This window comes from Neophocaena asiaeorientalis, unplaced genomic scaffold (assembly GCF_003031525.2).
Source record: "Neophocaena asiaeorientalis asiaeorientalis breed wild unplaced genomic scaffold, Neophocaena_asiaeorientalis_V1.1 scaffold35, whole genome shotgun sequence".
Lineage (NCBI taxonomy): Eukaryota > Metazoa > Chordata > Mammalia > Artiodactyla > Phocoenidae > Neophocaena > Neophocaena asiaeorientalis.
Genome location: NW_020172984.1, coordinates 2,334,355 through 2,361,700, shown reverse-complemented (window position 1 = coordinate 2,361,700; position 27,346 = coordinate 2,334,355). Strand labels below are relative to the sequence as shown.

General features: G+C 39.1%; 1 protein-coding gene across 1 annotated transcript in view; it reads right to left on the bottom strand.

The window, feature by feature from the left end:
- SLC25A24 (solute carrier family 25 member 24) overlaps positions 1 to 27,346 on the bottom strand; it is a 46,401-nt gene that overhangs the window by 4,017 nt on the left and 15,038 nt on the right. Inside the window, exons 3-8 of the mRNA XM_024742111.1 lie at positions 24,553 to 24,640; positions 20,156 to 20,267; positions 18,044 to 18,202; positions 15,634 to 15,786; positions 9,410 to 9,517; positions 7,760 to 7,927 (exon numbers count right to left, since the gene is read on the bottom strand). Coding sequence (XP_024597879.1) covers positions 7,760 to 7,927; positions 9,410 to 9,517; positions 15,634 to 15,786; positions 18,044 to 18,202; positions 20,156 to 20,267; positions 24,553 to 24,640 — 788 coding nt within the window. The remainder of the gene's footprint in view (positions 1 to 7,759; positions 7,928 to 9,409; positions 9,518 to 15,633; positions 15,787 to 18,043; positions 18,203 to 20,155; positions 20,268 to 24,552; positions 24,641 to 27,346) is intronic.

Genomic DNA, 27,346 nt, shown 5'->3' with positions numbered 1-27,346 from the left:
CACTGTTAGCGGGAATGAAAAATGGTGCAGCTTCTATAGAAAACAGTTTGTTCCTCAAAAAGCTCAACACAGAATTACCATATGACCCAGCAATTCTGTATACTGATAGGTATACACCCAAAGGAACTGAAAGCAGAGACTTGAAGAGAGATCAATACTTGTATCCCTTTGTCCCAAGAGGTGAAAATATCCTTGAAATTAATTCAACCCTTCAACAACTGATGGCATTCCAAGCTCCTCAACCCTATCAGCAGTTTTTGCCCTTGAGACAAGCTTGGAAGGTAACATAAACTTAAAACTCAAGAACGTTCCTGAGAGATTCGGCAAAATCCACAACCCACGTTGGGCAGGTTCATTTGGCTCCCTCAATTAAAATTCAAATTGACTGCGGTCAGCCTCTTCCTAACATTGAACAATATTCTTTAAATCTTGAGACCTTAGCAGGAATTAAACCAATCATAGAGGAATACAAAACACAATACCTCATAGTCCCCTACACTAGTCTCTGTAATACACCCATTCCCCTCATTAAGAAACCCCACAAAAGAGGATGGAGATTTGTCCAAGATTTGAGGGCTATTAATAACATTGTTGCATGGCTTCCGGGAAGATGGTGGAAGAGTAAGACGCAGAGATCACCTTCCTCCCCACAGATACACCAGAAATACATCTACACGTGGAACAACTCCTACAGAACACCTACTGAACGCTGGCAGAAGACCTCAGACCTCCCAAAAGGTAAGAAACCCCCCACGTACCTGGGTAGGGCAAAAGAAAAAAGAATAATCAGAGACAAAAGGATAGGGATGGGACCTGCACCAGTGAGAGGGAGCTGTGGAGGAAAGGTTTCCACACACTAGGAAGCCCCTTCACGGGCGGAGACTGCGGGTGGCGGAAGGGGAAAGCTTCGGGGAAAGCTTCGGGGCCGCGGAGGAGGTCACAGCAACAGCGGTGCGGAGGGCAAAGCGGAGAGATTCCCGCACCGAGGATCAGAGCCGACCGGCACTCACCAGCCGGAGAGGCTTGTCTGCTCACCCGCCGGGGCGGGTGGGGCTGGGAGTTGAGGCTCAGGCTTCGGTCAGAGCGCTGGGAGAGGACTGGGGTTCACGGCGTGAACACAGCCTGCAGGGGGTTAGTGCACCACGGCCGGCCGGGAGGGAGTCCGGGGAAAAGTCTGGACCTGCCAAACAGGCAAGAGACTTTTTCTTCCCTCTGCTTCCTGGTGCGCGAGGAGAGGGCATTAAGAGCGCTGCTTAAAGGAGTTCCAGAGACAGGCGCGAACCTCGGCTAACAGCGCAGACCCCAGAGACGGGCGGCAGACACTAAGGCTGCTGCTGCCACCTATAGCTTTGCTTCCACCATTTGTCCTACGGTTCTATCTGTCCGTGTTTTTGTTTTTAATTTTTTTCTTAATAATTACTTTTTATTTTAATAATTTTATTTTACTTTATCTTCTATCTTTCTTTCTTTCCTTACTTCCCTCCTTTAGACAATGAATCATCCCAAATTGAGGAGGTGGACTTTTAGAGCAAGATTTATGATTTTCTCCCCTTTTCCTTTTTTGTGAGTGTGTATGTGTATGCTTCTGTCTGAGATTTTGTATGTATAGCTTTGCTTCCACCATTTGTCCTACGGTTCTACCCGTCCCATTTTTTTTTGTCTTAATAATTAATTTTTTATTTTAATAACTTTACTATATTTTATCTTATTTTATTTTACTTTATCTTCTTTTTTTCCTTCCTTCCCTCCTTCCTTCCTTCCTCCCTCCCTCCTTTATTTCTTTTCTATCTTTCTTTCTTTCTTTTCTTTCTTTCTTTCTACTTATACTAAATCTTTCTTTCTACTTTTTCTCCCTTTTATTCTGAGCCGTGTAGATGAAAGGCTCTTGGTGCTGCAGCCAGGAGTCAGTGCTGTGCCTCTGAGGTGGAGAGCCAACTTCAGGACAGTGGTCCACAAGAGACCTCCCAGCTCCACATATCAAACGGCAAAAATCTCCCAGAGATCTCCATCTCAACACCAGCACCCAGCTTCACACAACGAATAGCAAGCTACAGTGCTGGACATCCTATGCCAAACAACTAGCAAGACAGGAACACAACCCCACCCATTATCAAAGAGGCTGCCTAAAATCATAAGAAGTCCACAGACACCATAAAACACACCACCAGACGTGGACCTGCCCACCAGAAAGACAAGATCCAGCCTCATCCACCACAACACAGGCACTAGTCCCCTCCACCAGGAAGCCTACACAACCCACTGAACCAACCTTAGCAACTGGGGAAAGACACCAAAAACAGGGGGAACTACGAACCTGCAGCCTGCAAAAAGGAGACCCCAAACACAGTAAGATAAGCAAAATGAGAAGACAGAAAAACACACAGCAGATGAAGGAGCAAGATAAAAAACCCACCAGACCTAACATATGAAGAGGAAATAGGCAGTCTACCTGAAAAAGAATTCAGAATAATGATAGTAAAAATGATCCAAAAGCTTGGAAATAGAATAGACAAAATGCAAGAAACATTTAACAAGGACCTAGAAGAAATAAAGATGAAAAAAACAACGATGAACAACAAAATAAATGAAATTAAAAATATTCTAGATGGGATCAATAGCAGAATAACTGAGGCAGAAGAACGGATAAGTGACCTGGAAGATAAAATAGTGGAAATAACTACTGCAGAGCAGAATAAAGAAAAAAGAGTGAAAAGAACTGAGGACAGTCTCAGAGACCTCTGGGACAACATTAAACACACCAACATTCGAATTATAGGGGTTCCAGAAGAAGAAGAGAAAAAGAAAGGGACTGAGAAAATATTTGAAGAGATTATAGTTGAAAACTTCCCTAATATGGGAAAGGAAATAGTTAATCAAGTCCAGGAAGCACAGAGAGTCCCATACAAGATAAATCCAAGGAGAAACGCACCAAGATACATATTAATCAAAATGTCAAAAATTAAATACAAGAAAACATATTAAAAGCAGCAAGGGAAAAACAACAAATAACACACAAGGGAATCCCCATAAGGTTAACAGCTGATCTTTCAGCAGAAACTCTGCAAGCCAGAAGGCACTGGCAGGACATATTTAAAGTGATGAAGGAGAAAAACCTGCAACCAAGATCACTCTACCCAGCAAGGATCTCATTCAGATTTGATGGAGAAATTAAAACCTTTTCAGACAAGCAAAAGCTGATAGAGCTCAGCACCACCAAAATAAATGTCATGAAGAACCTAGGGGTAAGACAGGAATAAAGACACAGACCTACTAGAGAATGGACTTGAGGATATGGGAAGGGGGAATTTTAAGCTGTGACAAAGTGAGAGAGAGGCATGGACATATATACACTACCAAACGTAAGGTAGATAGCTAGTGGGAAGCAGCCGCATAGCACAGGGAGATCAGCTCGGTGCTTTGTGACCGCCTGGAGGGGTGGGATAGGGAGGGTGGGAGGGAGGGAGACGCAAGAGGGAAGAGATATGGGAACATATGTATATGTATAACTTATTCACTTTGTTATCAAGTAGAAACTAACACACCATTGTAAAACAATTATACTACAATAAAGATGTAAAAAATTTAAAAAAATTAAAAAATTAACATTGTCATCAATCATCATCCTGTTGCCCTTAACCCTCATACCCTTTTAATGGCAATACCTACAGAGAATAAATTTTTCACTATAACTGACCTCTGTAGCACCTTTTTCAGCATCTCTGTGGATTGTGAAAGTAAAATTTTATTTGCTTTCATGTGGGAAGGACAATACATCTGGACTGTCATGCCACAAGTCTAGACTAAAAGCCCTTCCTACTTTTTACAGATCCTAAAAGCAGATTTAGCAGGTGTCATTTTTCTGTAAGTGGCCATCCTTTTCAATAGGTTGATGACCTTCTTTGCTCGTCTTCCAACGGGGCAAGTGAGCAAGACAGCATCCATCTCCCCAAGCTGTTAGCAACTAAAGGTCATAAAGGTCTCTAAAGAGAAATTACAACTTATTCAAACACAGGTCAAATACCTAGGACCCTTGATCTCGGATTAAGGACTCCTTTAAGACCCTAATAGGATTCAAAGTGTCTTAAATTTCCCATAGCCACAGACCAAAAGACAACTTTAAAGATATTTTGGGCTGACTGGATACTACAGAAACTGGATACTTAATTTTTTAGTTGCCCAGCCTCTCAAAGCTTAAAGACAAGATCCTTCAGAGTGGGAAGAAAACGTCTTTAGGGCTCCAGAACCTGAAAAGTGGACTCTGCAGTCCCCTGCTTTAGGACATACTAATGATTAGCTTCCCCTTTTCCACTTCATGTTCGAAAGAAGAGAAATGGCTTAGGAGTGCTTACTCAAAGGCACAGAGGTCAACACCAACACCTTGGATATTACACTCAACAATCAGACCTGTAGCCAGAGACCTTCCTCCAGCATGAGAGCTATTTCAGCAGCAACAGCCCTGACAGCATCAACTGAGGAAATAGTCATGGGCTCTCCACTCACCATCTATGTTCCCCCATGCGGTAGGAGGCTTGCACAATTCTCATCACTCAACACCTTCCTGCAAGCTGTCTTACCCCGCATGAAATACCATTACTGACTTCTCACACAACCCTTTCCCGCTACAACAACTTCAACCCTGCAACCCTTCTCCCTTTACTTAGTGACAAAACTCCTCATGACTGTCTGACCCTGACTGACCAGTTATTAACCCTCAGAGCTGACTTACAAGAAACCCCTGTTGCTAACATTGAGATTTCATGGCTTACCGATGGTTCTTGTTTGAAAAACGGCAAAGGAAAATATTGTACTGGGTATGCAATCATCTGCTCCTTTGAAGTAACTGAGGCAGCTCCACTGCTGACCGCTACTTCAGCCCAGCAGGCAGAACTCCATGGTTTAACTAGAGATTGCACCCTAGCAGAAGGTAGAACTGTGAATACCTATACAGATTGTCGCTTTGCCTTTAGGGTAGCTGAGGACTTTGGCATGCTTTAGAAACCAAGAGGATTCTTAACCTCAGGGGGAAGCCAGATTAAGAATGAAAATTGGGTCAATAAATTGTTGGAATCGATCCCACTTCCATCTATCCTAGCCATCATTAGAGTACCTGGGCATCCAAAATTAAATTCAGATGAAACCAAAAGAAATAACTTGGCTAATCAGGCCACAAGGACAACTGCCTTACAAGCCACCAAATCTCTTAGGAGTCATTTCCTGTGCCTCCCTGTTGCCCAATGGTCTAACCCTATGACACTGACTCCTTGAAATAACCACTGGAAATTAAAAATTCCCCCCCAACGTGGGATATGACTTTCTGGGACAGGTCCATCCCAGCAATGTGAGACAAAGCAAATCTGTAAGTTGATTGGCAATGCTTTTAGAGAATGATCTTGATCAAAAGGGGGATATGTGACATAAGATGGAGTCACTTATGTCAGGGGGTTTTAAAATGAAGCTGGAAGGCCACTCAAGAGGTGGACCTTATGCCTGTCTCACCAGGTGGAACCATAAACGTATGAACTGGGCCACACCACAGATAGTCCAAGAACTCTGCAAGAACACCTGCAACTTGTAACAGTAATGAACTCTTACCTCCCTCTAATGATAGCCTTAGCAATCAATCATGTTTAGTCAACTAGGTTCTGCCTTCAGCTCCAACTAAAATTCTTTGTAATGCAAACCTCCCTTCTTTACCATTTAAAACCCCTGACTCGGGCTTCCCTGGTGGCGCAGTGGGTGAGAGTCTGCCTGCCGATGCAGAGGACACGGGTTCGTGCCCTGATCCAGGAGGATCCCACATGCCGCAGAGCGGCTGGGCCTGTGAGCCATGGCCGCTGAGCCTGCGCGTCCGGAGCCTGTGCTCCACAACAGGAGAGGCCACAACGGTGAGAGGCCCGCGTACCGCAAAAAAAACCCAAAAAACAAAAAACCCCCCAGAAAACCCCTGACTTTTATTCCCTAGCAGACACTGTTCAGATTGATATGCAAATCTGTGTGTACCGAATTGCAATTCTTTGATCCCAAATAAATGCACTGTGTTTGATTATTGCCTCCTAGGTTTCTTCAGGTTGACAAGTACAAGGAATGAATCTGTACTACCCACATCAGTCTCTTGGTTTTATCCATGTTAAATTTTAACAAACCAAAGAAAATGTGCCATTTTTGCTTATTTTTCTCTCCTCAGAAAAATCCCTAATATCATCTGCTAAGCTGAACAACTGTATCTGTAATAACCTTTTTTTTAATTGAAGTACAGTGAATTTACAATGTTTTATTAGCTTCAGGTGTACAGCAAAGTGATTCAGTTATACATTCTTGTTTTCAGATTCTTTTCCATTACAGGTTATTACAAGACATTGAATATAGTTCCCTGTGCTATACAGTAGGTCCTTGTTGTTAACTATTTTATACATAGTGGTATGTATATGTTAACCCCAAACTCCTAATTTATCCCTCCCACTCCCACTATCCCCTCTGGCAACTATAAGTTTGTTTTCTATGTCTGTGAGTCTATTTCTGTTTTGTAAATAAGTTCATTTATATCATTTTTTTAGGTTCCACATATAAGTGATATCATACAATATTTGTCTTTCTGTCTTTCACATAATATGATAATCTCTAGTTCTATCCATGTTGCTGTAAATAGCATTATTTCATTCTTTTTTATGGCTCAGTAATATTCCATTGTGTATAAATACATCTTCTTTATCTATTCATCTGTTGATGGACACTTAGGTTAACTTCCATGTCTTAGGTATTGCAAACAGTGCTGCTATGAACACTGGGGTGCATGTATCTTTTCAAATTAGAGTTTGCTCCGGATATACGCCCAGGAGTGGGATTTCTTGATCATATGGCAGTTCTATTTTAATTTGGCAAGGAACCTCACTACTGTTCTCCATAGTGGCTGTGCCAATTTACATTCTCACCAACAGTGCAGAAGGGTTCCCTTTTCTCCACACCATTATTATTCCTTTTCTCCACAGCATTTATTATTTGTAGACTTTTTCATGATGGCCATTCTGACTGGTGTGAGGTGATACCTAATTATAATTTTGATGTGCATTTCTCTAGTAGTTAACGATATCGAGCATCTTTTCATGTGCCTGTTGGCCATCTGTATGTCTTCTTTGGAGAAATGTCTATTTAGGACTTCTACCCATTTTTTGATTGGGTTGTTCTTTTGATATTAAGCTATTTTAGAAATTAATCCCTTGTTAGTAGCATCGTTTGCAAATATTTTATCCCAGTCCATAGGTTGTCTTTTTGTTTTGTTTATGGTTTCCTTTGTTGTGCAAAAGATTTTAAGTTTAATTAGGTCCCACTTGTTTATTTTTGTTTTTATTTCCATTACTCTCGGCAACGGGTCCAAAAAAATATTGCTGTGATTGCTGTGATTCTGCCTATGTTTTCCTCTAGGAGTTTTATAGTATCCAGTCATACATTTAGGTCTTTAATCTATTTTGATTTAATTTGTGTACATGGTGCTAGAGAAGTGAACAACTATATCTGAATGTGAGAGTATTCTCTTCATTAATAAAAATAATTAACAGGGAAATCTAATACAAAAGTGACCACAGGCATATGGGGTCTCATATTCAAGGAACTTGAAAAGAAAGATAAAAGAACACATCCTTGAATCTACTTTTGGTCACAAACTGTTTCCTGATACATATGTACCTCTCTATATAAAGTCAAATTCTAACAATGAGAACTATTTAACTACATTTTCAGATTCAAAAGATTGCTACAAACTCACCTCATACACAGCAAGATCTATACCTGCATAAGGTATGATGCCTAATAAATTGGGAACGTAACCTTTGTAAAAAGCTCCCATGCCTTCATGTTTCAAAATCTTCTTGGCACAATCAAACATCCCAGAGTACTGTCCAGTTTTGCCTACAGCCAGCCTGGTTTTCAGAACCTGGTTATGAAAGAATATAATGAATATTATTATTCACATCAACGCTATCATCACAGAATTCAAAAGACGTCACTTTACAAAGAACAAATATCTAGCATATATTGTCACTCAAATGACTGTCCAGTTTGTTGATGTGTTCTCTCTCACAAATTATCTCTCTTAAGGGTCTAAGACCAGAGCCAAGAAGATCCCTTTTGCTGTAAAGATGATCTGAATTAGGGCAGTAGCAGAGGAAATAGAAGATAATCTATTGACATCTTAACAAAATTGTGATGTATTAGATATGGAGGGTGGGGAAAATGGTAGTGTAAAGGATGATCCCAGTGTTTCTAGCTTGGAACTTGGGATGGGGCCGGCAGAGAAGAGGGAAGGTGATGCTATTAACTGAGATGGAGGATATAAGAGGAAGCCTAGGTATTGAGTTAGGACATTTTTTGAGGGGTGTGTGGAGTAATATGAACAACCATGTTAAGATGCCTGCAAGGAAAGCTATATGAATATGCATACCACAAAGGTGAAAACTAACAGTATTTCTTAAGCTTATCAGTTATTGAAAAACGCTTTGTCATATCAATAAAGATAACCACATCTACAATATTATTCTTGCTCTAAAGCAGGAGTTGGCAAACTTTTTCTATAAAGTAAATATTTTCGTCTTTGCAGGACAGAAATACCAGGTCTCTGTTGCATATTCTTTGGTATTGCTTTTTCGTTGTTGTTGTTTTTAAACCACCTTAAAAAGGTAAAAATATGAAAACCATCCTTAGCTCAAGGGTTGTACAAAACAGTCCACAGGTCCATGGTTTGCTAACCTATGCTCTAATAAAAGGATGTCCAGTTAGGATTACCACCACCTAATCAAATTCTAAGGTTCCATTACGAACTTTATGGTACAGAAACTCTTTGGAGAGGAATGGGTGCTATAATTCTTATCAACACTATGGGAGCCAGCCTCCAAGATGGCCCCCAACTATCCCTGCCTCCTGGTATTCACACCATGTGTAGTCCCCTTCCACACTCTACCAGGCGTGGTCTTTGTGGCCAACAGAATAGAGCAGATGTGACCAAAGATTGCAGCTTCTATCTTGGGTGCTCTCTTTGATGACTGATTTGGAAAAACCAGCTACCATGTTGTGAGGATACTCAAGCATCCTATGGAGAGGACCCTGCAATAAGGAACTGATATCTTCAACCAACAGCCAGGGAAACCTGGCAACAAACACGTGAATAAGCTTGAAAACAGATCCATTCCCAGTTGAACCTTGCAGTGACTGCAGCCCTGGCTGACACCCTGCTATAGGCTGTGAGAAACCCTGAGCCAGAGGAACCCAGCTAAACTACACCCGGATTCCTGATCCACAGAAACCGTGAGATTATATATACTTGTTGTTTTAAACTGTTAATCTTGGGATAACTTGTTACACAGTAATAGATAATAATACAAACACCGTTCATGCAATCAGACTTCACAATGGTACTTACCTCCATAGGATAAATAAGTGTCTGTGCAGTTGCTCCAGCCATGGAACCAGAAACGAATCTCTCAAAGGTTCCTACTTTTTGTCCTTCCTCAGTAAGCAACTTCTTGTACTGTGTAAATAAAGTTTTAAATGCACATTAATACCTGCTACAGAATGAATTGTGTTCTCCCCCCCCCTTTCCCATCCCCCCCACAAATTCATATGTTGAAACTGTAACCTCCAATGCGATAGTATTTGGAGCTGGGGCCTTTGGGAGGTAATTATGGTTTGATCATGAGGTGGGGCCTCTCTCTCTTTCTCTCTTTCTTTCACACACATGCTCACTCTCTCCCTCCTTCCTTCCCTACCCCTCACCCCTGTCTCTCTCTCTCCCCCCAACATGTATGCACCAAGGAAAGGCCATGTGAGCACACAGTGAGAGGGTGGCCATCTGCAAGCCAGGGAGAGAGCCCTCACTGGAAACTGAATTGGTCAGCACTGTGACGACAGACTCCCCAGCTCTAGAACTGTGAGAAATAAACTTCTGTTGTTTAAACAATCCAGCGTATGGTATTTTGTTATGGCAGGCCAAGCTAAGACAATACAAAAATACAAATCAGCTCCTAGAAATCAATTGACAATATGATGTTTCTCAAAAGGCACATTAATTATTAATTGTTAATGCACTGCATTTACAATATCTAACAGAAAAGCAAGGTTTGAATGCTAATACATTCAGTTTACTGGACAGTGATTTTCAAGTTAGAATTCCACAAAACACAGATGATCCACAGAGGGGACCCGGTAGCTCCTTTGCTAAAACAGATTCATCACAACGTTCTTCCTCAGACGCACAGGTTAATAAAGTGTTCACAATTTTTAGATATTTTCCCCATAGTTTTCCTTTTCTTAAGATGAGTTTATTTTCACCAGTATAAGTAAAACTAATAAATAAGTGACAAATATTAACAAAACAACTTAGAAAGACAGTTTTTGTAGGTAATACATTTAACCATACTAACATCTCGACCCCAGAGCTCACCTGGCCCACCAGTACTAAAGCAACCGACATGGCTGATCTGGCCAAAGGGGGAAATCTGGCACAAATGCAGCCGAAATACCGATAGGGCAGGATGTTAACATCATGGGCTCCACAGTCAGGCAGACCTGGGCTTGAACCCTAGGTCTGTGTGGCCCTGAGCAAGTTTATGAACATGTCCACATGCAGTTTCCTCATCTGTGATAACCCCAGTTTCACGGGGTTGTTGAAAGAATTTGATCAGATAATACACGTAACACAGCACAGCGCCGGGCAAATGGCAAATGTTCAGTAAATGTTATTGTTGTTGTTAATACTAATATATTCAATATTGTCTTTCTACAACTTGGAGAGAAAATCTCTGTCCGAACACAGACTGTGGTTATAAGCCAGGTAAACCAGATTCCTTCTCCTAGAAATGTGAGGTGGGTCTACAGGTATAATTAGGCACTGACACCTGAGGGAGAAATGGATAAAGCAATAGAGAAGCTGACACATGGAGAAGGGACAGGTCAGTGAGGTTCCACTTTCTGCACTTCCTGAGGCTCCTCCCCTTAATGCCGCAGGCACCTCCAGCCTGCTTCCCTGAGCCAGTCTCTGTTCCTTGGGATCCAAAGAGCTCAATGCAAAAACACAGGAATACTTTCTCCTAGTAAAACTGTGTTTCTCTGCTCATGATAAAAATTAAATATATTACGATTTCACAAAGTTCCCCAAATAGCAGATATCTGCTTACCCCCAAAGATCAATGTTTCCACAGGCTCTATTTCCTGAACTGCACCAGAATGTTAACCAAAACTCCCTTCTGCGTAGGCCCTATTGATTTTCCTGCATGTCAGATTATCACAATCATTAAATATAATTTATTGAAAACCGTCCTGCATATGAACAGGAACCTCAGAGACATCGTTTACATAGTGTACCCCCATCCCAAAAGCACCTATCAAAAGTATTCTTTAGTGATTGGTGAATAAATATTTAAAGTGTAGGGGTTTGGGGCTCCTGCACCCCAGAACATACAATGCACAAAGGTAAGAGTTGAGGACAGAGAGCCTGTACAGGGTTAGGCAAAGGGACAGGTGCTTAACACTACGTCACCAAGCTTAATTCCTACCCCAGAAAGGAGGTAACAGTCACAGAGACTTTAAGTGGCTTGCTCAAGGCCACAGAATTTGACTTTCTCAAAGATGACTTAGCTGTGCTCTCAAAGCCAGCCTAAAATCCTTTTCAGGATTTTAATTTTCTTCCTTCCTTTCTTTCTTTCTCTCTTTCTTCCTTCTTTTCTTTTTTCTTTTCTTTCCTTCTCTTCCTTCCTTCCTCCCTCCCTTCCTTTCTTTCTTTCAATTTTCTTTGTTTCTTTCTTTTTCTTTCTTTCCATCCATCCTATCTATCTCAACTCTCCATTTGTTAGAATACCTATTTCAACCTTCTCCATTTTCCTCCAGCTTCCAATACCGCTTCCTCCCTCATTCTCAAAAAAAGTCCTTTCTTGGGAACTCAAGGAAGAACAGAGAGGCCACCAGGCAAGGATATCTTGGTATTCCTGCCCACTTCCCACACAATCACCCACATCCACTTATATCTTTTTCTTCCCAAGCTGACATGAGAACAGTCCTCCACACAGTCAAAGGCTAATCCTGTCAGCAGACTGGTTAGTACCCATTTCTCCCCCAGCCCCTCCACCCCCCACTCCCTAGTCCACACACATACTTCCTCTGAATACCTGCTGCACTTGTCGTCAGTCTCTCCCACTTATATTTTTTAACCTCCTTCTTTGTATTGACATGCTTCCTTCAGCCATAGGCATGTCATCAAAATGAAACGTATCAAAACCCAACATGCTTCTAACCTATCACTCTCTCCCTCTTCTTTTCTCCTTCCCTTCACTGAAGTCAAGCTCCCGACAAAGGTGTCTACTGTCCAGTTTTCTTCACCTCCTGTTCACTTCAGCTCATTTCAATTGGTTTATCATCTCATTACCTCACTGAAACATTTATACCAAGCTTTCCCGTCTCGGAGCTGGTAAATTCTGAAAGATAAACTGTTTATTGTATTTAGTACCCTGCAGTATTTGACCCTTCATGGAACCCTCTTCTTCCTCTGACTTCTAGGCCGTCACTTTCTCTGGATTTCCTCCTGTCTCTTTGGCTTCTCTTTCTCAGTCTCCTCTACAAGTTTCTCCTACTTCTCCCTGGACATATCCCCAGAATTGTTCTCATTCTATAAGCCTTCCTGAGGGCTCCATTCCAAAGGCTTTTCACCTCAATCACATCCTCCCTGTCCTACTGGACAGCTCCTTGTACGTGTTACAGAAATAGCTCAAACCCAGCATGTCCAAAATGCAACCTGTCGTTTTACCTCAAAATCAGTTCCTCTTGTGCCTCTTATTGTGTTCTCTACATACTTAGTTGCTCAAGTTAGAAACCAGAGTATCACCCTTGATTCCTCTTTCTCACCTCTACATTCACTCAGTGAGTTCCGTTCTTTCTATTTCCCAAAATAGTTTTCAGTTCATTTCAGTTTTTCTTCAATCACTACAGCCGTCTCCTTATACTGGTCCTCATCATTTCTTACCTGAATTCCTGAAATATTTCCTTAAATAGTCTCCCTGCCTCAACTACAGCCACACTCTCTTCCAATACCTCTTCACTTTTTCTCCACATTGATCTTTCTTAAATGTAAATATACTTATTCCACTTCCCTATGTAAGATGCTTCAATAACCCCCTCACCACATTCGGGATAAAATCTAGACTCCTATCACATCTGGCTCCTGCCTATCTGTCCAGCCTGCTTTCATCATCATCTTCCTGGACACACACTCCACTACACTTAAGCCCAGTGGACCACCTTCAGCTTCCTTAGTGAGTGATGCTCTCCTGTGCCAACATTTCTGTCCACAGGCTGCTGCTTCTGCTCAAATACCCATCTTCCCCTTCATCTTAATGGACTGAAGACTCACACTCATTCAATGAGGATTTACTGGCACTGGGCAAGGTGCTGGGAACACACACCTGAAAACAGATCCTGTCTAAGGAAGCTCACAGTCTCCTTAAGAAGAGAGATAAGTACTGAGATCATCAGAATTCAGTGTGAGAGTGCTAACAGAGGGAAACAAAGGGAAGGTATCCTGGAGGAAATAACTCCCGAGCAAAGTCTTGAAAGATGTTCACCACCATATGACCTAAGGAAGAGGAATGGTGTGTGTGTGTGTGTCACTGGAGTGGGGGGTGGGGGAGGGATGACTGTAAAGTACCCTTGGGATATGTAAGCGGAGATGCACAGATATGCAGTGCTCAGGTGGATGTGCAGGTATAGAGATGAAGAGAAGAATGTTAGAATGGAAAGCAGTTAGAATGCAGATGGCAGCTGAAACCATGGGAACACAACACCGTACTGCCACCCTGTTCCTGATACAATTGAACTGCTATGGCAATGAGGACCCAAATGGACCGCAGCTTTATCCCATGTTGATGTGTTTAAGAGAGCTGCGTACCAGGCTGAAAATATTCTTTTCTTTGTTTTCTAAGCTATTAGTTATTCAATGAACAAGACCTACCTGAATACAAAAGTGAGCTAGTTAGGTACTCTAGGAAATTTGAGAATATATATGGCATAACATTTATGCCAAGGTAGTTTATAATTTACTGGGATAAACAATGGGTTTTCCATTATCCGATGGAAAATTGGATATTCTGTAAAATAGTACTCTAAGGAAACCAGGCAGGAGAGGCATCAGTTTTGGTTGGGATGCTTAGGAAATGCTTCTCATAGGAAGCTGGGCTTTGGGCTTAAGAGAACCCCGAGGGATGAAAAGACCTTCAGCAGGGGGCAGAAAATGGACAGGCATAATAGGTCCCAGAGACCACAAGAACACTATACCGCACTGTGCAGAGAGCTTTCTCGTGATCTCTAAGAAAAGTTAGCATGCAGTAATTAAATATTGTGAAGAGGCCTGAGAAAGGAGCCTGGCTGGATGCCTGTTGGTAGTGTTCAAGGTAAGAATCTGCTAAGTAGCATAAAGTATAATACATACATTTGCTTGCAATAATACAGACTTTCAAAAATATTGACTTCCTGCATATGGAATAATGGTTTTATACTTGAATACTTATTTAATTTAGGGTCTGGTTTTCCTATCATAAAATCCAAGTATGTGATCAGAATAACCTACAGGTATCTAAAATGCTAGCCCTTACTAGTCGTGATATGTATCTTCAAACATTCACAGAAGGAAAATATACTTCCCAAAGATAAGCTGCAATTAAAGTCATGGAGGCTAGATTTTCTTCAATGTTTTCTTTGCTTCTCTATTTCTTAAGCCAAGAAAAAAACACCACTAGACTTTGTAATCTTCTCAAGAGTATTCTGTTGCTCCAGAACAAAATGTTCTCCAAAATTATCAAAAATCTATTTGAAATAATACAAAATATAAGGTGGGATTCAATTTCAAGGTTCTTATCATCTATGGTCAACAATGATGGAAGAGACAGTGGAAAGAATAATTTTGTGCGTGCTTAACTAGACAATTCTGCTAATGACAAAGAGAAGCCAAACTCTAAAATCCACTACTGTATTTCCTCTTAACATCAAGTTATGCTGAAGCAGCATCCTAATATCTGAGCATCCTAAACAATCTAAGTCAACGGAGAAGCTGATTCAGAGGTAAATGCATTCATTCATTTACTCATTCACTCACTCATTCTACACTTACTGAGTGCTTATCACACGCCAGGCTCTGTCTAAATGCTGGAGTGCACGGAGAAGAAGCCAAGCCCCTGCCTTCATGGAGCTTGCACTCTAAATTCAGCTCAATTTTATAGCAATGTCAAATTACACAAAGGACTTCAACTTAAAAGTTTTCCTTCCAGATGCTGGATGGGGATACTTTCACAAAAAACTTATGTGAGTGTGCAGCTTCTATTCTGAATTCAAAATGAATAAGCTAAAATCTTACGTTTCCTTTAAGAGCTACTTAGAAAAGAACACAAAAGTCTTTTTAAGTAATATGAAATTCAGAATTGAGTCATGAGGGATCTCTGAGGTTATCTAGTCTAATCTCCTATAAGAGAAATTCCTCATGGAGTATATATGTGGAAAATTATCATGTATTAAAATAATAATCTAAAAAGCATTGTATGATAATTGTTATTGAATCGGTTTATTAACTCCCCTTTGTTAACAAATTCCACAGGTGATAACTATTACCTGTTCATATGCCCAGAACTTAACAGCTGTCTCAGGAGCAATTTTAATGACATTTGTACCATTTCCTCTCCAAAGTGAGCGGATACCTCCCTCTTTCACCATCTGTCGAAAGCCACCATATATGTTCATTTTCTCTGATTTTGAACCATGGACCTAAAAACAAAAGCAAAACGATATTAAATACTGGTGGGATGTTATTATTACTATTTCTAAAGTAACCATACAATCCACTCTCTTTTCTTCAGTATTATTTATTACTGCATGAAGATGTATTTGAAAATAGAATATAGAAGGCTGAGAAAATATATAATGGGAAGAACTATTACCATCATTTTAGAAGCCTGACTCTGAATCTAAAACTAAGAAAAATCGTAACCCTCAGTGTGGGAAAGCAAACAGAGAAGGCATGATCAAAAGTAAAATTATGAACAACGTTCATAAGATAAAATGAACCAACTTATTATTTATTAGGCTATGGAACACCCTTTGGAACATGAGCAAGTTCAGTATAAGAAAAATTAGAAAAATATACTGAATGTAATATATTATCCCTCCCCCTGAGAAGTAATACTGACTTGAAATATAAATGGGACTCAAAACAATCTGGATGTTATGTTTATCAGAGCCATAGAGAATAGAATACACACAGCCTGACACCAAAAATAAAAATTGTAACTTCTACAGCTTATCTCGAAATCTCATGTACCAACTGCCTAACCCAGTGAATACTGATGAATTACCTGGCTCATACTACCGATGTGATAGTTGTTTAAATAAACTAGACCTTATGCTTGTCTCTATATAAAACTGATTAAATCTAATAAACCAAAAGTAATTTAAAAAGTCAGCTATTCTTCTGATTGTTTCTGCTTACACAAAATGAGTGACTACTATTTAAAAAAAAAACCAAGAAGGGAGGAAGGGAGAGGCTGAAGACTAAAGGTCAGCCATGAGGGCAGTATGTGATCTAGTCACAATAAAAACTCTGGACACCAAAGACTCAGGTGAGTCTCCTTGGTTGGTGTGCAACTCTGTGCATATTGTCACATGCCAATGTCAGGAAATAATACATTCTGACTCTCTGGGGAGAAAACAACAGAAACTCTGCATTTGGTACTTCCCTGGAAGCCCTATGCTCTTCTTTCCTTGGCTGATTTTAATATATATCCTTCAGTGTAATAAACCATAATCGTGAGTATAAAAGCTTCCAGTGAGTTCTGTGAATTAATGAATCTGAAGGTAGTTTGGGGAAACCCCTGAACTTTCAGGAACAAAAGTCTAAATATATCCATTTTATTTTAAATAAACTTCACAATAAAATATGACAAAGGAAAAAAATATGCTTATTCAAGCTCTCTCAAAGTCAATTTACTATTGTTCCTAAAGAAAAACATACAGGCCGATTCCCTCTCCTTTTTTTTAAAAGCAGTATCTTTACCCCTAAACATATTTTGAGATGTAGGTACATTCTCAATGGATGCTGGTTTAAAATATTGTCAGAAATCATTTTGTACAGAAATCTAATGGCAAATATAAAAAGTGCTGACCATAGGTATAACAACATAACTTTTAAAAACCTTTTTTAAGCAGCTAGCATATTCTAGCAGGGTGTTCCAGCCTACCAGGCATTTTCACATATCTTACATTATTTAATTCTTACAACCACCCTTGTTAGATATTCATATTCCCATTCTAGAATGAAGGAAAATGAGGCCTCAGGGGTTTCATGCAGTCTGAGAACCATGAGCTTTAGAGCCAGAAATACTCCATTCCTTGTCTAATTTGTTGTAAAGGAAAAGTCATTTAACTCTCTGAGCCTTGTGTTCCCCACAGATAATATGAGGATAAAATCCCCCCATGCTGTTACTAGAGGATTAAATTGGTTACCATAATGAGCACCAAATAAATATTAATCCTTTCCTTTTCCTTTCTTTTCACTCTGACCAGCCAAGCCTACACTGCTAGTAAATAGGAAAGTCAGCTTATAAACCCAGGTCTTTCCTGCCAACCTCAGCTTTAGAATAATTTTTTAAGTTACATCCTTGTTCCAAGATTCTAGATTTCAGAAAAACCCTCTTTTGAGAAAGAACATAAAATACAAGGAAAATATAAGTAATTTAAGGAGAACCCTACAATAATGGCTAGAGATTTCCTTTTCTAATTAAACATTTGAATAGTCACAGAAAGCCAAGATTAACAGTTCATCACACACATGTACCAACAATTTAAGGTTTGGTCAAACACTGAAATACTTAACATGGACTGAATTTAGGATTAATAGCAATAAAATTGAGAGATTTCTTTTTAAAGGTATGACTATCACTGCGAAATTTTTAAACTTTTATCAATGCACCGTATTTCTCATTGTTTCAGAATATTTTGGGCAAACTTAGAAGATCGCAAAGCTCACCTGCATCATGACTTTCAGACGATCCAAAGGGGCAGTGCTTGTTCGAGAGACGGCACCAGCAACACCTCCTGCCAAAAGCTGCCTCCACCACTGCCCCGACTTCTTTTCATCTTCCGTGAATTCATCTGGAACAGTTAAACTGTCTCCTATGTCAATACCCTGTTAAAATGGAAGAAAGAGCCCCAGGCTCCATCAATTAAAGACAGATCATTCCAGAAGGTTTGCTTCTTTGAAAGAAGAATTACATATTTTATAATTAAGATCAGCTTCAATCCTTAGAAAGTACTATACTGAACCAATCTGAGCATACAGGCAATTATAAGTAGCCTATTCACGCTAAATGAAGTACAGTATCAGTCCACAAGAAATGAAAATTAACAGTAATTACAAATTTACAAAACCAAAAATCACAACTTTTTTCTTAATAGATTCAGAATAACTTTTCTCTTCTAGGTCTAAGTCAGAATGAAAGAGCAGCATTTGATCAGAGGTAGTGAATCCTTAGCTACAGAAAGAAAATAATTTGTCAGTTCTTAAAGATACACACTTTATCTCAAAATTATATCCACATTATACTTTATAACATGATATGTGCTCTAAAGATATAAATAAAAATTAAATTAAAACTGTAATTTGAGTACCCCTAAACTCATTTCCTATATAGACTGTCTGTAAATATTTTTATAAATCTGACTTGTCATTTAAAACATGCAATAGATTCTATATAAAATTTAGCTTACAGGGAGGTATTGTTTAAAATGATCTACCTTCCAATCTTCTCTAAATATTACTATAGGTTACAAACATAGCTTGACAGAAACAAAATTCTATAATAATATTTTTATAACTTTATTATCTAAATGATTCTAGTGTAAAAGATTTTATAGGTAAGAGTGTCAGGGTAAGGAGCTTTGCTATAGTAGTAACCCTCTATTTCTTCATTTTACAATCAATAAAATGGATACATGATTGTAGCCTCAACTATTACTATCTCCAAAGATACAATAAGAATTTGATCATGTAAATATGACTTCACATAAGTATAAAATTTGTCAAGGCAACTGAACTACAAATATAGTATTATTTTATACTCATAGTTGAAAAGGCATTAGTCACCAATAATTCTACAATGCTCTAGGTAAGTTTAGGCATTGTTACTAGTAACAATGTGAACTCTAGGCTTCATTTAGTGCATATAAAATGTACTGAAATCCAGGAATACGTATAGAAGTCAAGCCCATTAGAAAAATAAAAATTCCCTCAAAGAGTTCCCACTGTTTTCAGGAACAGATTGCAGAATGAAATGAATTTCATTTACCCCAGGATATTTCAGTAGGACATTAATGAAATTTAATTAAAATTTGAAAGTTTAGAAGAATACAGATGGATAGGTGTGCAATATTAAGAAGATGAGCCAAAGATTTTTTAACCTTCCATGATTATTATTACAGGTGCCTTAAGCCAGAGATAAATGTAGGTGGTTGACTGAACAAGCAAGTTTCAGAAGGGATCTTTGGTCATTATCAACCACAAGGTACTGAGATTACTTAGGCAATATATTATCTATAAAAGGTAAAAGCCCCAGGACTTCTCTGGTGACGCAGTGGTTAAGAATCCTCCTGCCAATGCAGGGGACACGGGTTCGATCCCTGGCCTGGGAAGATCCCACATGCTGCGGAGCAACTAAGCCCGTGCACCACAACTACTGAGCCTGTGCTCTAGAGCCCACAAGCCACAACTACTAAACCCATGTGCCACAACTACTGAAGCCCGTGTGCCTGGAGCCCATGCTCCACAACGAGAGAAGCCACTGCAATGAGAAGCCCACACACCTCAACAAAGAGTAGCCCCTGCTCGCTGCAACTAGAGAAAGCCCACCTGCAGCAATGAAGACCCAACACAGCCAAAAATAAATAAAATAAAATTAATTAAAAAAAAAGTTTTAATATACTCTGAGTATACACCTAACAGAACACGTAGAACTTTACAAGTTAAAGAGCTATTGAGACGGGTACCATGGCCCATAAGTGTTACAGAGTGCTTTTGGATGATAACCATACCAATTGCTTATAGCTCCAAATAAGTATAAATTAATACATAAAGCGTACTCACAGTAGAATGTTTCCAGAAACGGATAATTTCCTCAATGTCTGTAACAGGGTTAAATAAGAAGTAGTCTCTCCATTCATTCCAGTCCACTGTCATCGTCCCATCAGCATCAATGCTGAAAATAAAAAGAAGCTGATTAAAGAACAAAATAAAATGTATAAATAAAACTAACATTATTGGCCATGTTGCAGAATGACAGTTTCTCTTCCAACTTAATATTCTTAAAAGGTTTTGGGAAATGGCAACAAGCATTTGATAATCTGCTTTAATCATTTAGATAAAAATAGACCCCCAAATTACAGGTCTCACTAAAGGCTACTTTTGGTGCTCTGTCAAACTCCAAGTCAATGAGCTGTCAAACACTAATGTTGGAAGTTAAAATTGGGGGGTAGCAATGAATGAATTTATGATCGATTTTTTCTTACACTGGCTCAAGAAGATAGTTCTTCATGTTCTATTGTAACATTTGGATGTGACTTCAGAATATACTCAAGATACACTATCAATTTCCCTCTCCAATTTTCTCTAAGCTAAGAAAATTACCAATGATTGTAAAAAATAAAATCAAACTTGGTGATTGGGCCATCTGAGTCTTAAGAAATCCTGGTACCTTATCTTCAACATTTAAAATTAACATATTGTAGCCTTGGATATTTTTCATTAACTTTTTGCTTATTTTAGTAGGTTCTTGGCAATAATGTCATTTGTACCTGTTTATTTTCCTAAAAGCAACTTTATAAACTGCCCAGGATGTTGATAGTTTTGTTCACTACTGTAGACCCAGCATCTAAAGTGTACATCTAAAGCAGTACAAAGAAAGTGCTCATTTATTTATTGAATTAATGAATATATCTGAAAAAAAGTTTTGGTGTCTCCTCTGAATTTTATATTTATTCTATGACTTGTGTGAAAGTGATGCATAAAGATGGCAGTCAGATAAAATGCTATTTTCAGATATTTATGATTATATTTTCCAGTGCCACTTTTTACTTTGATTGCATACATGAAATTACACTTAAACTTTCAATTGTCCCATCACACAGGTGTTAACATTCCATATTTGCATAAGAGTCCTAGTTACTACTGATGTTTATGACACTGTTCTTCTGGGTTAAAATATTTATAGCTCTATTTTTTAATCACTATTTGCTATTTTAATGCAATTGTTTATTGTCTGACCCTACCCCTCAACCCCCCACACACGCATGCAAGCATCCTCCACAAGGCAAGGATTTTTTATTTTATTCACTGATATGACCAAAGTGTCTAGAACAGTGCCTGGCACAGAGCAAATATTTGTTGAATGAATAAATGAATTCCAAACTCTGCAGCTTAAAGCTGCAGAACACTTAGTGTCGACAAACTTCTTAAATAAGATAGTCTCACTGTGGGTTTAAATTGCGTTTCTCTTCAACTTACTAACGAAGTTGAGCATCTCATCATATTCATCTGTTATTCATGTTTTTCCCCTTGTGAAATGCTTGTTCATATCTTTTGCCCATTTTTCTAATGGGTTGTGTCTTTTTCTTAAATATGTATAGTTCTTTATATAGTTGATTTAATCCTTCAAGTCATAAATTAGCAAGTACCCTCTCTTTGTCTTTTCATTTTATTTATAGTGTCCATGAATAGATGCTCTTAATTATAATACAGCTGAATTTATCAATCTTTTCATATATGGTTACTGACTTCTGTATTTTTTTAAAATAAATTCTTCCCTATACTGAGATATAGACATTTGCTTCTTTTTCCTCTAAAGGTATTGCAGTGTAACTTTCACATTTAGCTTGATTTTTTTAAAATGAAGTACAGCTGTTTTACAATATTATGTTAGTTTCAGATGTACAGCAAAGTGACTCAGTTATATGTATAATTTTTTCAGACTCTTTTCCATTATAGGTTATTACAAGATATTGAATATAGTTCCCTGTGCTATACAGTAAATCCTTGTTGCTTACCTATTTTATGTATAGTAGTTTGTATCTGTTAATCCCATACTCCTAATTTATCCTTCCTACCCTCCCTTTCCCTTTTGGTAACCATAAGTTTGTTTTCTATGTCTGTGATTTCTGTGCATGGCATGAGGCAGGTACCCAACTGTATTTCTGTCTGCATGGATAACCAGGTGCACCAGAACCATTTATTGCATAGTCTCTCCTTTTCCCAGGGATTTGCAAAGCTACTTCTCTCATGTGACAAATCCCAAATACGGCTGGGTCTGTTTCTGGGATGGTATGTTCCACTTGTCAACTTGTCTATCTGTGTAGCAATACCACTATGTCTTAATTATAGCTTATAACAACTCTTTGATATCTGATAGGGCAGGCCCCCAGCTCCTTAGGGTTCTCTGAGAATGTCTTGGTTATTCCTGGGCTTGTATGGTTTCATTTTTCTCTAGAAATGTTTCATAGCCCAAATGCTGGGGCAAAGAGAGCAACTGAGAGGGTGGTTCAGGATTGGGGGAAAGTAAGTAGGAGTGGTGGAAGGAATCAATCAAGAGATTGACAGACTGGTGGAAATGAAGGGGCCAGAGATCTGTAAGTCAAAATGCAAGTACCATAGGAGCCAGACAGTGTAGAATCTGGAGGAAGAAGGGTCAGAAGGTAGGATACAGGCTTTTAAGACTTCAGACGAGGCGTGGCTTCAAGTTATGATACAATCCTAAGAGGGAGCGGGCTGCTGAAGCAAAATGGAATAAAAGTCTCAGGTGTGTTGAGGAAGGCAAGGAACACTGACGCTAGAAAGAGGAGTCACCAGCACAAATACTGAAGTTTCCTAGGACTTAAAGAGAAAATGACTATTTGACAAGTGCCAAGGTCCTCAATAAATGTGGAGGGGGAACTAGAGATAAGAAAATTAGAGGAAAGAGGGATGGAGATGAAAGCCTAAATGGAAAATGGATTTTACTTGAGAGCGGAAGATAAAGATACATGAAGCACACATGTTTGGGAGTGACTGCCTACCTATTTCAGCTACTCCCCACCCATATCGTCTACTGAAAAAGTAGAACTAGGAGGCTGTATTTCAACCAACTGATTCCTATTCTCATACTCTGATGACTCAGCCTCAGCTGTTTCAATCAGCACCTTTCAGACTTCTCTCCCATGAATTCAGTTTTGAGTATACTAAGAGACAGTGAAATGGCTGAAAGGAAGCTGACATTTGGAGGTATTACGAGTCACACTGATGGCCGAGCACTCAAGGGAAGGTCCGTGATTTCCACTACTGAAAACACAATCAGATTCTGCCTTTTAAAACACTGCCTTTTAAAACCCAATCAAATTCTGCCTTTTAAAACACTGTGAGATAATAGAAGATATATAACTTGGTCTCTGTTCCCTGTTCCTGGCAAGAGCCCCTAAAGCCCTTGTAATTTCCTAAGTGATAAGAGCACTGGGGCATCTTTTGTTCTAATGAGGCAACTCTGAGTGGGCTCCTGGATGGCTCCTGGATGAGGGCTGGTCACCAGAAAAACCAAGTCATGATTAGAAGCTTGGAATTTTCAGCCCCCTTCCCACCCCCATCCCACCCCAATTCTCCAGAGGGGGAGAGGGACTGAAAATGGAGTTAATAATTGAGCATGCCTACATGAAGAAGCCTCCATAAAAATCTCAATAGCACGGGATTTAAGGAGCTTCTGATTAGCAAACACATCCATACACTGGCAGAGTGAAACACCTAACTCCACAAAGACACCTGTGCTCAGGACCCTCCCAGGCCTCTCCTTACGTATCTTTTCGTCTGCCTGTTCATCTGTATCCTTTATAATATCCTGTAATAAACTGGTAAGCATAAGTAAATGTTTCCCTGAGTTCTGTGAGCTCCTCTAGCAAGTAACTGAACCCAAGGGGGAGAACGTCACGGGAACCTCTGATGTGTAGTCAAGTCAGGCAGAAGATGTGGGTAATCTGGGTACCTACTACTTGCGATTGGCATCTGAAGTGGAGAGCAGTCTTGTGAAACTGAGTCCTTAATCTGTGGGATCTGACACTACCTCCAGGTAGACAACATTAGAATTGAGTTATGTTGTAGGACTCCCAGCTAGTGTCAGCTAGAATTGCTTGTTGTGGGGAAAAAACCCCACATATTCAGTGACCAGAAGTTTCAGAAGTGAAGTGTTTTGTGTGAGTGGTAAAGGAGTCACGTAAAAGGGAAAACAGAGCTTCTTCTACTGCACCAGCCCTGGAGGCCTTGAAAGAGTTTTCCCATTCCTACACTTTAGGTATATGTGTACACACAAAATGAAAAGCGAGAAAAAGGGGAGAAAGATATTGAAAGTACATAGTGAGGAATGGTAAGGTACAAGGATTTGTTTTAAGCCACACTTACAAAGGCAGATCTCTAATACAGGATACTAAAAGTAAAAAAAAAAAAAAACTGTCAATAGAGGAAGAGCTTACCTTTGAAGAATCAACTCTGCTTGTTGTTTAGAAATAGTTAGACCTAGTATCTGGAGAGACTGGACAATTTCAGAAGCCTCAATTTTTCCTTTAAAAAATAAAAATTATAAACTTAGAACTGATAAGGACCTTAGAAATCATGAATTTCAAATCCCTCACTTTATAAGGGAAAGGCTTGGACTGATTAAGGTAAAATTGTGAATTTAGATGAGCTATAGATTTGCTTAAGTACATATTGCAACACCAACTCGAATTTCAACAAATACATTAAACAAATATACACACATTATTTCACTCAAAAATCATAACAGCCTTGTAGGTAAATAATGACATTCCATCTAAAGAAAAGACTGAGAGCGTACATGGCCTTACCAAGAAATGACATTAAGAAGCAGCAGAACTGAGATTCAAATCAAGATACTCTGACTTTGAGGTAAATTCAATTAAGCTAGGATCTATTAATTTTAAAGCATGCATTTCTACATTTTAATAAATGATTAAGCATTTATTATACATAAACATGTAAGGCACTAAGTTAAAAGAAAGTAGAAAATGACTAAATGAAGCCAAAGAGTGTGGAATATTCTTTTGAGAAATCTGGCAATAAAAATAAAGCAGGATAGTAGGATGATGGAAGTAGGAAAATTATTATTATAAGAGCAATTAGAGCATGTTGTAGAAAGGCGAAGAATCAGAAGAGAAGAAGAAAGAGAAAACATAAGCAATAAATGTAAGATTGCGTTTCTCTCAAGCATCCCACAGACCCATGAGGATCCTAAGACTAAGATGCATGGAACAGGTAAATAAACCAAAGGGTCTGATGCCAAACCAGGATTAACAGCAAAGTTCTCCAGGAAAAGAGGAAGACAAAAATTACTGTTAGTGGTGAAAGGAAAGACTCCCTTTAAGGGAAGGACTTTGAAGGAATGACAGGATTTGGAGACTTCTCCCAGGGAGAAGAAAGGAGCAGCACGAGAATCTGGACAATGTAAGAGCAGTTAGAGGCGTCACCCTGTTAGCGATGAAATTTTTCAAATACCTCTCTGAATAATCTCCTTTTTGGTTGCACTTTCAAAGAAGTACAGTTGATTCTCATTATTCACTGTAGTTACTTTCTATAAGGTCACCATGAAGACAGAACTAAAGAACCGAACCGCTGTTCCTAAGGGAAATACAGGGTTAGGCTCCTGTGCCTCTGGTCACAATATTCTCATCAACCAATCAATACAAAACCTTGTTTTCTGTGTGTTTCTGTTTAAAGACACCTTGCTTAATATATATTATTGACTCATAAACATTGAACTCATGGTCAACAGCACTATAACTCATGCCTGAGTGGAGCTTTTCTGACACACCTATTTTCTTCCAAAGGCACGTCACAGCCTTCCCACATTTAGGAACACTCGACAGCATTTCAGCACTGTTCTTGGGAGCCATTGCAAATAGTGAAATCACCAATAAAAGCATAAAAATGCAAAAAACACGGCACCAAGTAGACTGCAGAAGGACTTGTGTACAATAAAAAAGCTAAAACAAGAACGCAGCGCATCACCTCTCTCTATCTCAGCTTTAGAAATGTGCTCACCAAGAAAATGAAATTTGTGGCTGCTCTGCGCAAATCCATGAATGACTGCAAAAGCACTGTGAGTACTGATTTGGGGGTTATTTATGGAGTTAAATTTTAGCAAGTAGAAAAATTCTCAAATACAGAATTCATGAATAATGAGGATAGACTGTATATGCTTTGCTTTAAGAAAGTTTAATAAACAAAAGTATGAACCTATAATGAAAAAGTGTTTTTAAATTACAAAAACAAGATAAACTGAGGGGAAACTGTTTGTATTTATTACAAATTTCATCTTTAACACAACATTATAAATCAACTATACCTCAGTAAAAAATAGAATAAAAATATTTCACCTTTAATTATTTCTTCTGGTTCATTTAGAATTTTCTGAAATGGACCATTGATACATGCATACTGTACGTACTGAACAATCAGCCTCTACTTATCTGGAGATGATCATGAGGTAACTTCATCTCCTGCTACTGCCTGCCCTAACACTATATAGACAGTCCCTTCTCTGCAGCTGAACTTTAGAGGGTTCAGGGTGGGATGAAAGTTTGTGGGAAGAAATAAACTTGATTGTAAGAACTGAATTTTGCTACAAGATTGGACTAAGGTAGACTTGGAACATACAATGTAAGGTTTATGGGTGGTAACAAATATTCTAACAGTACTACTTTCCACCACAAACTCAGCTCTTCCTGGCCAAGTCACACATTTGAACGATCATCAAAACCATTCAAAGGGTTTAGTTGTTTCTTTGTTTGAAGAAACTTGCCTTGAGTCTAACTGAAGTTAATGTTCAGTAAAAATCAGGGATCAACAAACTATAACCCTCTGGCCGAATAAGGCCAGTTGCCTGCTTTTGTAAATAAAGTTTTATTGGAACACAGCCATGCCTACTCATTTACATATTATTTATGACTGTTTCTGCACTGTGACAGCAGAAATGAGTACATGCAACTGAGATCACACAGCCCATTAAGCTAAAATACTATCTGGACTTCGACAAAAAAAAAAAGTTTGCCTATCCCTGGTATGAACCATATTTTCTCTCAATTTATTTGTTTAACTTGTTTCTTGAATAACAAATCTTGAATGAAATGGCCTTGACCACTCATGCGTGGGGAGGGGTCTGAGGCTGCATTATACATTTTTTTTTTTTTTTTTTTAATTTTTTTTTTTTTTGGTAAACGGGCCTCTCACTTTTGTGGCCTCCCCCATTGC